Below are 14,631 nucleotides of genomic sequence, written 5' to 3'. Positions count from 1 at the left end.
TAAGATTGTGTGACCAGGTAATAAAGAGTTTTGAAAGAATTACTATTAACAAAATAAGCAGTGTATTTATCAATAACATGCATTTACAGGCAAAGAAAGGGAACAATATTTATTATAAGAGAAGATTTGAAAATGTTTAGAGAGTTTACTCTACTGCTAACAGTAGAAGGTGCATTACTAAATATAAAGCAAAGTTGTACAACACATGTAAATTATATAAATTATAAAATTAATAATGTATGGTAGTGAAACAGAAAACGATTATTGGATGGAGGTGTGGTGACTCTGAAAAGTAAGAAAATAAGCAATAATCTTAGAAAGATGTTGAGAATAGTGACTGTACTTGGTATGGTGTGCCAAGGAATATTAAAGAGGTTTGAGCATGTAGAGGGCAAAGACCTACATGAACCATCTATTGAGAAAAAGAGGTAGATAAAGAAAAACTTGGAAAGACTTTTTTACTTGTTGCATGAAAAAACTTTAGCTGAAGAATGAAGATAGCGAAGGTGGTGTATATTGGAGTATATCTGCACTTGCCCAACCTGTGCAAGTGCAGAACAAAGACACTAAAATGATGAAAGAACAGTTAACAAATAAGTTTAATTCTTAATGATAGTTCGCTAAAGATTGAGATTTGTAGCCATTCAAGAGATAAATCAGAAGAAAAGTTCAAGAGATAAAAAGAAAAAAAACAACAAACAAACAAAACAAAAAAACCCAGCACCCAAACATAAGGATCAAAACTCATATTGATTGGTAAATAATATGTTGTTTGACCTCAAGATGAGAAATAAGAATTTTATTATTTGAAGAGTTAAAGACTTTGCAAATAATAGTAAGAAAACTAATTGTAAATATAGTAATAGGAATCAGAGTGATCTCTATATCAAAAACATTTCACATTTTTCACTCTTTGGAGAGTTGTTATTGCTTTCACAATAACAACTCTCCAGAGAATGAAAAATGTGAAAAAGATGAAAAATGGGAGTAAGTTGGATCTCTAACAGCGCATTAAACTGATTCTTTAGGATGACAGAAAGGGCACCATCATTAGATATAAGAGATATATCAAAAAATATTAGACTTTCTTTTGTTAATGATATTGTTAAAGACTTTCCAAGTTGGCTCTACAACCTAACTTCTGAAATCTAAAAAAGGATCTTGCATAAAGTTTATCAAAAAAAACACTTGTTCTGTGGAGGGTTGTTATAGTGAAAAAGATGAAAAAATTGATAACAATTAGAAATAGCATCTGCACAAGAAGCAGAGAACCATGGGGTAGAGGGAGACTTGATTTTAAACAGATAAGAAATAAAGGCTTTCATGCCTGCCAGAATCCAGATAATTGTAAACACGGCACAGTTTTTGGCAGAGAGGAAAGACATCAGTTTAAAGACCATCACAAAGAAAATCATAAAATAAATCCCAGTCAGCTTTGAGATAAAAATGAGGAATGAATCATAGAATGAATCAGATACAGACGAAAAGAACATACAGAAAATTTCATTACAAACAGGTGAATTGATACATAAGTATATGTCCTGGCCAAGTACGTGACTATTGGGTTTTTTGAAAACCAAAGAAAAGCAGCCATCAAAATTAGAATCTGAAGATTAAACAAAAAAATTCAGCCTTATTAAGAGCAAATAAATCTGGTGACTTTTGAAAAAGACAGATACAACAACAGACAAGATACAACAACAAACAAGATACAACAACAGACAAGATACAACAACAAAAAGATACAACAACAGACAAGATACAACAACAGACAAGATACAACAGACAAGATACAACAGAAGTTGCTTTGTTTGCTGATCACGAATACTTGGATCAAAAGAATTCGGTGTTAATGGTGGTTTTTGTTAATAAACATTTTATGTACTTTATTCGTGTTTTTAATAATTAGGAAACTCAATCACAGATAACGCAGGTCAACAAAAAAAATTTTTTTTTCTGGTGCCGAGCAAACAATTTGTTTTTTGTATAGCATTTCTCATTTTTATTTCAAATATGCAACTCTTTTTTTACCATCATGTCAAGTTGTAAAGTCCCTAATATTGTCGAAAAAAAAGTTATTCAAAAGTATGTCAACCTTTTTTTTTATATAATTCACCTCCCCAAGGCCGAGAGGGCCACTACAGATGAGGAGGCTACTTGTGGTTATAGCCCTCTCTCCACTCTATAACTTCGAAACACGAGCCTTGACAAACAAGGCCGCTGCACGAAGAAACAAATTGGACGCAGTACCGCCAGGGACGTGGTAGGAATCGAACTCGGAACCTGTCGCTTATGTAAAGTATGTCAACCTGGGTCTCAAAAGAAGCATATTTTCATAGAGATTTTTAAAATGTTATTCATTTGTAATAAAAATAAGTTTTTTTTGTATTATTGCTGAATTTTTTTGTATTATTGCTAAGGACTCTTAAAAAAATTTCTGTTTAAATTTTTTTAAGAGTCTTTAGCATTTTTTCACATAACTTTTTTGTCAATAAATTTTAAGAAAAAATATTTATGTTTTCTAAAATCTCTATGAAAATACGCTTCTTTTGAGACCCAGGTTGACATACTTTTGAATAACTTTTTTTCCAACAATATTAGGGACTTTACCCTAAACACTAAAGATTTGAACCTATATATTTTTACAACTTGACGTGATGGTAAAAAATGAGTTGCATATTTAAAATCAAAATGAGAAATGCTATACAAAAAACAAATTGTTTGCTCAAAACCAGAAAATTTTTTTTTTTGTTGACCTGTGTAATCAATCCAAAGTTGTAACAAAGGGCTTTTTATGTAGCTGTAACAGTTTACATCGAAAGCATTAACATGAACACTATCCATGCACTATGTGGCACTGTTAATACTTTGATATTTTACAGTTGTTGATGTAATCAGGCTTTCGGAGGGCTAGCCTCAGAACCATTAAACTTAGTTATAGAACTGTATCCTCATTAGAAGATAACAGAATGAGTTGCATAGACACTGCAAAGAAAGCAGAAACGAAACCTAATCAGTCAAGAAGATTTAGCATTTATCGTCCAAGACAGGAAATAATGAAACACAGATTTACATCTTTGCTTTCAGATATAAAAGGGTTGAAAGGGTCGTCAACAGAAACTTTCTGATTATCCCTAAAAGTTAAAACTTCATTAATCTTAAACAACTTTATTAACTTTAAACAACTTCATTAATGTTAAACAATTTTAAAACTGTGACAAAATTTGAACTATAAACTTCCACAAAAATAATTAAAAAAACAAAAAACAAATTAAAGAACATAAGGGATAACTTACTTTGTAATATTTAATTTGATCTTCAAAACTAGCTGGTGGCACCCATCTTACTATGATTTCATTACTAGAAATCTTCTGTAACGTTACAGTAAGTAATTTTGGAAGAATAACTAAGATTAAACAATAAGTTCTTTTTACTATGAATTTTAAAATATTATTATATTAGATGTGTGCAAAAATTATTGGACTATTTGGAATTTTTAATACTTTATTAATATAACATTAGCAGTGGAGACCTTAATACAAGTCATAGTTAGTCTGCTCCAAACCTATCAATTTTCTTTTGGTATTTTGATGTTTTTATAAATTCAAGCTTTTTGAATTAAATTTTAAAATTTAAATTAAATTATAAAAGTTCAAATCTTTTAAAGAAAATTTGAAAAAATCTTTCCCTCCTTTTAATTAATCCATTTATTGGGCAAGTGAGAAGAGTATTTTTAGTTATAGATATAGGTATGCATATATTTTTAGTTATGGTATGCAGATAAAGGTATGCAGATATATGTATATAATATCTATAGAACTTTAGAATGTTTTAGTTTGTATTTTAAAAATCAGAAAACTTAAAAAAAAAATTCAATGAGCAAGCAGAAAGATTTAAACCCCTGCAGAAAGAGGGGCAGAAAGATTTGACCCCATCAGCAGTAGCATAGTGAGTAACCAATAAGGCCACCAAGGCAGACTGTACTAATGTTTTTAAAATTTTATAAACTTAAAGACATTTTCTAATTTATAAATTTATTTTTATCAATACTTAAAATTAAAAATTAAGGCTGAAATGTAATATTCAACTAAAGTAAAAAAACCAAAACTTTTCTACTGGAGCACAGTAGATCTCACAATGACAAATGTAATGGTAAGAAGCAAGTTTCCAATATGAAATACCACATACCAGGGACGAACCCAGATCTGTTTTAGTACTGCTGGAGCGGTATGGACAGCCAAAAAAAAGCACCAAAAAATTATTTTTATTTTTTAATCTTTCTTTTGGTTTTTTATTTAAAATAGAAAAAAAAAATTCAGTTTTAAATGCAGTAGTATATAAATAATTTTCAGTTAATAATTAGCTACTTCATTTTTTCTTCATGTTGTTAAAATGAATTAAAAGGAAATTGCTTTTTTACGTAATTACATGACATAACTGTCCTTCCGTTACTAACTGAACGTTAGTTTTAAAAAAGTGAATGTCGTTACAAAACTTAATTTTAAAACCTTGTAGCGAAATTTTGTAACAATGAAATGTATAAAAAATTTGCTATTTCGAAAGATAGAGCAATTTTAAAATACCATTCAGAGTAAAGTTAACTTTTGTTTTTTTGGCAACTAAGAGTAAACTGCTTTTGATAATGAATGAAAAAAAATTAAATAAAAGTAAAAATTTTCAGTCTTAATAACTATCACGCAAATTTAATTTTCGAATGAATGAACTTTTGATCTTTAGCTTGCTATTTTAGTTTACATGAGGAAATCGAAAAAACGAATCGTAAACTTTTTCAGAAAATTTTGTTTCTTTCATATGAAGAGCTTATTTTCAAAATGCGGTATGAGCAATTTTATTTTATGTGTCAACTTAAATTAAAAAATTTGCTTTACTTGAAAAATAATTATAAATAGACTAAAAAATATTTACAAAGTGCTTTATGTTTAATTATTTTTTTAATTGAATAATATATAAAGCGGCACATAAAACCGAAATTGCTTATACCGCGATTTGAAAATAAGCTGTCTTCTTTTTGATTTTTAAAATAATAAAAATAACGATTACAATAACTTAATAAAAATTTTATTAAGATCTGTTTAAAATTACCCATAGTAAATGTAAGTTATTTATTAAACATAATTTTTAAAATTATACTTAATGATTAAAAAATATATATTTAAAAAAATATAATATGTTTTTTAAAATATAATGTGTTTTTTAATCAAAGAAATATAACATTTTTAAAATTTTGTTTACTGTAATTATCTCTTCTTTAATTATGGTTAATAAAAAAAGCACCTTAAAATCACTTTTAATTATTAACTTCACTTCAAATTATTAACTTTTAGTAAAAGTTAAACGAACAGATTTGCTAATATTTAAATCAATTTTAAAATTAAAAATTTTAAAATTAAAATAATAGTAAACACGTTTATTAAATGCTTATGTTTTTAGTTCGAATAGTTATTTGAATACAAGACATAAAACTATTTTGTTAATTTTACAAATATTATGCAATTAAATATATGTAATTATACTATATAATGTAAATATTAATTAAAAATTGTTTGAAGTATTTAAACATTTAATTACTAATTATTTAAAATATTAATAACTGCTAAAATTAAATTTACTAAAATATAGTTAATAAATGTTTAAAATAATTTAAACAATTTTCAATAATTATTTACTAATAGCTTGGTATTTGCAACAAAAGCATTTATTAAAGTCGTAAGCAAAAAAGTTTTCTCATCAAATTATTAAAATGATGATTGAAAAAATGATGATTAAAAAACATTGTTGCGACACCGGTTTTAACTAGGGGAGGAGGAGAAGAGAGGGGGGAGAACTCAAAAACATCACCCCCTCCCCTCTCAACATTGTCGAAAAAAAAGTGGTACCCCCAAATTAACTTTAGGTTCATTACTACTTACTTTTCTTAATGTAAATTTTACTAATTCAGAGATTAATAATGAGGAACTCGAACACCTTGGGTTGGGCAATAATAAAGCGGATTCATGAAACATAAAACATGCTGAAACATAAAATTATTGTGTGACAACAACTGAGAGTACTTGCTAAGCAAAATGTAAATTGTTTTGGGTTGCTCTCAATTACCTTTTATATTTAGTCAAGAGTCAACATCAAAAGATGACAATACCTAGGTTCATCTTCTAATTCATAGTTTTTTGTATTGAAATGTTTGAATTAATTTGATGCTGTAGCATGATGCTAAATATTGCTATGCTGATGCATAGCAATATTTTGAACCATTTCTCAGAAGAATGGCATTTTTAATATTTATTTAGTGTACTAGGTCTAATAAGCTTTAGATTTTTTCATTTTTTAAAATATTCAAAAGTGTAAAATAAAAACTTAAAATATATCAGTACACTAAATATATGTGCATCTATTTTTCTTGATATATTACATCTATGTTTAAATATACATGTAATATATCAAGGAAGAAAATAATTTTTGCATACACCCGATACATACAATAGTTAAAAATTATTATCTATAAGAAATTGTAACTTAGAATATAATTTAGAAATAACTAAAAAAAATTATTACATAAGATATTACCTTGGGTAGTATGAAAGCTCACCAAGGGACTGGGTTGACTTTCATACTTTTCATTTGCAGCCTTAACCTGCAACACATACTGAGTATCAGAAGAAAGTGATTCTAATTTATGAGTATTGCTTGTATTGATGTTTAGTATGATGGTTTTAAACTGCTTATCTTCCACTCGTCGATAATAAAGAATGTAGCTTGTAATTCGGCTTGGGTTTACATACTAAATTTTTTTTAAAAGCAAGAATGTAAAAAATGTTTTTTCACTAAAAAATGTAATCAAAACCATTAAAAACTTCTAAAAACAGTTTTGTTATCAAATCCAAAACTTTTTAATTTCTAAAAATAAAGATTGCTTTAGAATAGATAACACATTTTATAAACAAAATTATTCTAAATATAATTTTATATATCATTTATTATTTTTTTATTTTTACTAATGTTATATTATTATTATACTTTTATCAATATACTAAAGGATTCAATAAAGTCAAAGTCCAACAATTATAAAAAAAAACCAACTAAACAAAAAAAAATCAAAAACATCAAACATAATTTACTTGTATAACTTTTTACTGCATACCAAATCATGGCATTATAAATACTTTATAAGCTAAAATTTATAAGCTAAGATTTTAAACTAAGATTTATAAGCTAAGATTTATATGCTAAGATTTATAAGCTAAGATTTATAAGCTAAGATTTATAAGCTAAGATTTATAAGCTATGATTTTTAAGCTAGGATTTTAAGCTAAGATTTCTAGGCTAAGATTTTGTTCAAACAGCATTAAAGATTAAAATAATAATTATTATATAACAAATTATAATTAAAGTAAATCTAATATAAAGAATAATGCTTTCAAACTTTCAAAAAAGCATGTCTCAAATGGTTACTGATAGTCCAAAATTAAATGCAATAATTTAAAAAATAAGTTCATAGAAAACATTTAAAAGCATAAATGATTCACAAATATTTTTAAAAATCAAAATTTCATTTTTTTTTAAAACCTTTTATTTATAACTTTTTGTGATGTGCAATTTTGAATTTCAAATTTGAAGTAAAAAACTTTAGCCTGACAGCAATTTTTTTGTTAAGGAAACTATAAATGTAAATTTAACAACTGTAACAAATAAAATTTTTTATAAATTTAATATATAAATTTAATAAAATTTTACAATTTTAACAAATAAAAAATAATAATAATAATATATATATATATATATATATATATATATATATATATATATATATATATATATATATATATATATATAAACATACACACACATATATATATGATATATATGTGATATACCCTTAGTAAGGTATAATTTTCTACCTTTTAGGGTAGAAAATTATATTAAAAACAATTTTTCTTATACAATTTTCTAACTTAAAGGTATAATTTTCTACCGTATAAGATAGAAAATTATACCTTACTAAGGGTATATCACATATCCTACCTTAACTAAAAATTTTTACCTTTAATTTTTAGTGTGTACATATATATATATATAAACATTAATAACACAATCAATGATATGCAGGAGAGTTGCTGCTACATTGATTGAGGGTTTGGGTTAGGGCATAATTTTTTTCATTATTCTTTGTTTTTTTCCTTCTTTTTGAAAAAAAACTGTATGAATTTAGGTCAGAAAAAAAGGTAGATAAATGTATATCTATATGTGATAAGTAGAAACAATGAGAGTTCCAAACAAAAATTCAAGAAGAGAACACTTTAAAGACAGACTTAATTGTAAAATGTTTTTGAATAGTAAGTCATTCAAATGGAAAAAAAACAAAAAAAAAACACCATTGCAAAATTATTTTCACTGCATTGAAAAGTATAAAAAATATGAACATCCTATTGAATGCCATAGATAGTTAACTAAATAATTATGCAAATTGTAGTAACTACTACATATGTATCGGTATTGGTCAGTAACCAAAACAATGATATACAGAACTATAATCATTGTTGCAACTTAAATTTAACATAATGTCATATTTAATTAAGTGGTATTACAGAAACCGCCCAAATCATATAAGCATGGAACCATGGAAGATAAATTTAAAAAAAAAGCAACAAAGAAATTACTTGGTTTAATGTGCTGAAGCATCTGGGTATCCTATTTTCAGTTTATTATTAAAATAACTAACTTTAACATTAAAATGTCTAATACTACTCTGCTGTACTTTGAATACTAATGAGCTAAGCTTTTCAATTAAACATTAGTATCCTTGATGAGATTTTTTTAATTCTGATTCACTCCCAACAAGGCTGCAAGCAACCACTATTAAGTTGGGAGTTACTAGAAAAAAAAGAATAGCAGTAAACAGTTGACAGAAGACTTAAAAAGTTGAAGGTTGCATGAGTCAGGAAAACTTTAAGACGGGAGAAAGTTCTAAAGGGTTGAAGCAAGGGGAAAAAAACTAGACAAATAAAAGCTTTTAAAGCATGCAGGAACAGATACAATAAAATATTGAGACTTTGATGAATGATGGGTCAGTTTTCATTAATGGAACTAGAGATGATAGCTCCTTTGAGAAAAAAGAATAAAACAAATTTAAACATAATGTATATACTTACATCCCATTTTACTTCTGCACTTTGGGGTGTTATTTTATCAATTTGCACATTTAGGACAACATTTTCAAGTTTGTCAATCATAGGAGCTAGATAGTAAATTTGGAAAATGTCAAACAAATATTATAACAAAAACTTTAAAATAATGAATTATAAAAAAATATAAAACAACCTTCTATCACAATTTGCAATGTTTTGATTCGAGGTGATAATCCAGCTATTCCTTCTCCATTTTTATTCTTTGCAACAACAGAAAACTCATACAAAGTATCAGGTGAAAGATTGTCAATGACTCTCTCCAAGGAATTCATATCAACATGAATAGTTTTACTTGTTTCATTGGTTGATATTCTCTTTAATGTAATAATATATGCAGTTACTGGAGCAAGTGAATTTGGAATGCTACTTTCCCAAAAGATTTTAACAGAAGTAGCTTGAATATCGCTAACTTTGACATTCAATACTTCAGCAGGACGTTTGTCATCAGATTCTAATTTGAAAAATAATTTAAATAATCAAAAAATAAGTAAACTAGACACAAAAAAAATTATATACATAAATTTTCCCTTCTAATCTTGATAGGGCTTGTTTTTCCAAACAGAAACAAATACTTTGCAACCATTTTTATTTATTTTTAAAAATTTAAAACTCTTAACAAGGTAAATACAGATATCCCTGCATACATAGATTTATATATAGATATGTGGAGGTATAGGTATCTATACAAAAATATATACAGACATTATAGCTGCTTAAAACTGAAATAACTTCTTTATATATATATATATATATATATATATATATATATATATATATATATATATATATATATATATATATATATATATATATATATATATATGTCATATATTAGGGTGTGTCATAAAACAACATTTTTTGAAAATGTCTGATGATATCCCTAAATGTGTTCTTTGTAATTAATTAATACTAAATTTAAAAAATTTTTAAATAAAAAATATTTAGGGGTCACATCAGATGGATTGCTAAAAAAGAAGTTGAAAAAAAAGTTCTATAAAAGCATATTATGTTGGGTCTCAAAAGAAGTGCAATTTTATAAACATATATATATATATATATATATATATATATATATATATATATATATATATATATATATATATATATATATATATATATATATATATATATATGTATGTATATATATATATATACACACACACACACAGACACACACACGCACACACACAGACGATATATAGATTAATGGAATAGGAACACATAAAAGACATCCATATGAATAAACATATAAGTTTGTATGTATGTATATTAATTTTTGAATAAATAATCAATTACAAAAAAGCTATTTGAAACAAAATTCTTGAAAAAAAATTTCTAATGTGAATTACAAAACAAAAAAAAAACTAATTAACCAACCTAAAATAGTAACATGTGCTTGAGCCTGCGAAGAACCACCTTTGCCATCTGCAATGCACCTAAAATGTTGTATTTTAAAAATCATAAAATAGTAATAAAACTTAAATTTTTTTAGAAAAAAAAAAAAAAATTCCCAATACAGATATTGACTCATTTGTTATAATACCTATATATTCCGGAATCCTGTAGAGTAACATCCCTAACAATAAGCTTTTTTCCATTTTTTATTTCTACTAATGAAACTGTTGGACTAATTGTGATTGGTTTGCTTGCTAAATACCATGCTAGTTGTATATTACCTTCTCCTGTTGTGCACAACAAAGAAAAAGAACCACCTTCACGCACATCAGAAACAACCGCAGGAGAGACATTCACAATTGGAGGAGCTTCAAGAACATCTATAATTACAAAACCAACATAAAAAAAAAAAAAAGCCAAATAAAAAAAAAAAAGGCCAAATTTAATATACACATGCTTTTTAAAATATATTATTTTGCATACTTGAAAACTATTTAAAATGTTTAAAAAGTTAACAAATGCATATTACTAATCTAACTTATAAAAAAAAATTTCACCTATGACCAACAATAAAACTGGCTCTGATTTTTGTGACCATTTCATTTCCTCATCATTGACATTACAAAAAACTTCTCCTTTATCTGAAATCTTTGCTTGTGAAACAACAAAACGAGATTCACTATCAACATATATTCTGTCATTTGTAAATCCTGTGTTGCTATAAGCTTTTCCAAGATGATACCATGTAATAACTGGATTTTTTCCACCAGTAACTTTGCAGTCTAATGTTGCCTTATATCCAACCCCTACACTTGTTTCTGATGGAGGAACTTTAATTTCAGGGTGTTCTGAATAAAAAGACATTCAAAAATAATAACAAAAATGTTGAACACTTTGTAATAATGAAACAATATACGAACTGTTGTAATATTTAAACACTACAAAAACAATTTGTAATGTTGAAATTACTAAATTAAATTATTACTGAACACTCTGAGTTGATTATTGAATTTATCTGATCCAGCATCATTAGATACAGTGCACTCATAAATACCACTATCACCTAACTTAGTATTTTTAATTTCTAGGTAGCCATCTTTCGGATAATTTAATCTCTCTTTTTCTGGTAGAATGCCATCTTTTTTAGTCCATATGCGATCAGGATATAAATTAAAGAATTGCACTTCACAATATAAAACTGCAACAGCTCCTTCATATACTTCAGTTAAGTTTTGTTTTGAAATAATAACAGGTGCTGGTACTGAAAATAATATAGGAAAATGCAACATTTATTGAATATTCATGAATTATTTACGAATATTTATTGTTTTAACATAATTTATACTATAACTCCCAAAGTAACTTTATTTAATAAATTTAAAAACATCAGAAAATAAGGTTATAGTATTATCAAATTTTTCTTTCTGATTACAAAGTAACACTTTTCTAGCTACTTGTTAAAAAAAAAGTAGCTTGTTCCAGAAGGTGGTTTTGAACCATTGCCTAAACTAAAATCTCTGTTTTTAAAATCAAGTTTTTCAATGACTTGTTAAAAGAATACAATTTAATATTTCTACAGTTAAAGATTGAAATTCATTATTACATTAATCAATTTTAAACTTTCGAACCATTGCCTAAACAAAAATCTCTGTTTTTAAAATCAAGCGTTTCAATAACTTGTTAAAGAAAATACAATTTAATAATTCTACAGTTAAAGATTGAAATTCATAATTACATTAATCATTTTGTAACTCTCAAGTTTTTAAACTCTGCTATTTTTAATATTTTTGAAAGTTATGACCATATAAAGTTTCCACCCTCCCCAAAATAAGAGGGTTGTAAATTTTACAAGGTCATAACTTTCAAATTTTAAAATATTAATAAATAAGTAGGTGAAATTTTTTATTTAAAAATTAGTAGAAAACTTTTTTAATTTGAATTCACCTCCCCAAGGCCATAAAGGCAATGACAGTTGAGGAGGCTACTTTAGTTGTGGTTACAACCCTCTCTCAACTCTATAACTGCGAAACACAAACCTTGACGAACAAGGCCGCTGTATGGAGAAACAAGTTGAGCGCAGTACTATCAGAGATGTGGTGGAAATCAAACTCAATATGGTAAAAATATATTTTTATAACTCATTCTCACAACTTTGGAGCGTAGGGTGTGTGTTGCGTAGAGTACGTATAAGGGGAAGGGGTGTGTGTGGACTTTTTGAGATATTTTAGTACGCTAACTCCAATCATAGCATAGTTGATGCATTTAAAATTACGTTGAAAAAAAAATTAAATGTAATTTTGATTACATTATTAGTATTTAATTATGTAATAAATAATTGATTATGCATGTCTAAATTTAAAAAGTCTAAATTAAAAAAAAAAAAAAAAAAAAAAAGTATTTTTGATAATTTTGTGTTGGTTTCAACAACTTAAACTCCTATTTGATTCTAACATACTTTATATTTAGATAAACCACAAACATAAATACAAAAATTTTGTCGCTTAAATTCTTTTAAACTGTGACTTAGAAATGTGACCATGAGCTATTTAGCATTTAAAAAAATATTTTAATAACAAATTCTTTTTAATGTTTTTTAATGTTGTAAAAAACTTAAAACAAAGGCAAAAAACATTATAAACTTAATTAATACCTTTGACTTTGAGCACTGCCACATTGCTCAAAGTATATCCTGCAATATTACTTGCATTACATTGATATTCTCCATGGTTTTTCCATGACAAATATGTCAATTTTAAAAGTGAAACATAGCGATCATTATGCAAGCTCCAATTGTCTGTTGCTAATGGTTTTCCGTTATGCAGCCAAGTCACTATTGGGATGGGAAAACCATCTGGTGCTATACATCTAAATGTGTGATCCTGTAAGCGAGTTGTGTTTGCACTTACTGGACTCTGGTAAAATACTGCGTCAATATCTATATAAAGTCAAATAATGTCATTTATTAATAAAAAACAAACTGCATTTGATATTATTTTTAAAATGGTTCTAGATTGTAAATATAAATTGATTTTAAAATTCTATTATTTTAATTATACTATATAAATTTTAGCAATTATTTTAATTTTTTTATTTATTTATAATACTAAATTAACTGGTGTTTAAACAAACAATAAATTAAAATATGTAAGTTTTGACTGTTATTATTTTTGCAATTTTATTGTTTTGTTTCATAATTTTTTGCAATATAAATAATTGACCCTTTCATTAAAACAGTGTTCACGGTTTTTTATGAACTGAGAATTTGACAACCAAAACATTTCTAGATATCACAATCACTTACTTTTAGGTACAAAAGAGTGCAAGAAAGTGGTTGTGTGGTTAAAATCATAACTTTAAAAGTCATCACATCTGGAAACCATGCTTAACCACAGTGATCAGATTTCGATGAGACAAGCCAGTCAAAAATTTGGATGCACTCATTCTCATATCATTAAAACTCTCGCCAAGTATTGTCAAAACCTATACAAAATATGCTACACTGATTGACAAGATAGCCGAAAAAAGTAAATGAAGTCATGCATTGATTGCCTTAATTTTAATTTATAGGAAAAATTGGTCATCTTTGACAATGAGCCTTACTGCTGTTGATCGTTAAGTATGACAGCGTATTTTACGATCAACAGAAATGGCACAGACTGCTGCAATAACATAGAAAAGACTCTGTCAAGCTTTAAATAATGCATAAAGCCCAAGTTTGAACCAGACCCGGCATCATTGCATTATTCCAAAACCATAACCAACAGCTACAAGACCCTTGACATCAATTTTATCAAAAACATCAACAATCTGTCGGCTGTGTATGAGAATAAATGACAAGCAAAAAACATGAAGCAATTACAAACCAGAATAAAATTTTTTAAATTCATAATCATTACAGACCTTAACTTTGTTCTTTTACTTTTTGGATCAACTTATCTTAGATTTGGTCAAATCCATAGAAATGGACTTTTTAAGACAAATCTAATTGAAATAAATAATCAAATAAATAATCAACAAAATTTATTAAATAATACTT

At 26.5% G+C, this 14,631-nt stretch overlaps 1 protein-coding gene across 1 annotated transcript in view; it reads right to left on the bottom strand.

Moving 5' to 3' along the window:
- Window positions 1-14,631, bottom strand: part of LOC100211375 (roundabout homolog 1) — a 29,849-nt gene that overhangs the window by 12,594 nt on the left and 2,624 nt on the right. The window contains exons 3-11 of the mRNA XM_065788850.1: window positions 13,246-13,530; window positions 11,581-11,856; window positions 11,153-11,443; window positions 10,744-10,975; window positions 10,578-10,636; window positions 9,334-9,651; window positions 9,165-9,250; window positions 6,583-6,796; window positions 3,297-3,406 (exon numbers count right to left, since the gene is read on the bottom strand). Coding sequence (XP_065644922.1) covers window positions 3,297-3,406; window positions 6,583-6,796; window positions 9,165-9,250; window positions 9,334-9,651; window positions 10,578-10,636; window positions 10,744-10,975; window positions 11,153-11,443; window positions 11,581-11,856; window positions 13,246-13,530 — 1,871 coding nt within the window. The remainder of the gene's footprint in view (window positions 1-3,296; window positions 3,407-6,582; window positions 6,797-9,164; window positions 9,251-9,333; window positions 9,652-10,577; window positions 10,637-10,743; window positions 10,976-11,152; window positions 11,444-11,580; window positions 11,857-13,245; window positions 13,531-14,631) is intronic.

The sequence above is a fragment of the Hydra vulgaris genome, chromosome 01, assembly GCF_038396675.1.
Source record: "Hydra vulgaris chromosome 01, alternate assembly HydraT2T_AEP".
Classification (NCBI taxonomy): domain Eukaryota; kingdom Metazoa; phylum Cnidaria; class Hydrozoa; order Anthoathecata; family Hydridae; genus Hydra; species Hydra vulgaris.
This window is presented reverse-complemented; position numbering and strand designations above follow the sequence as displayed.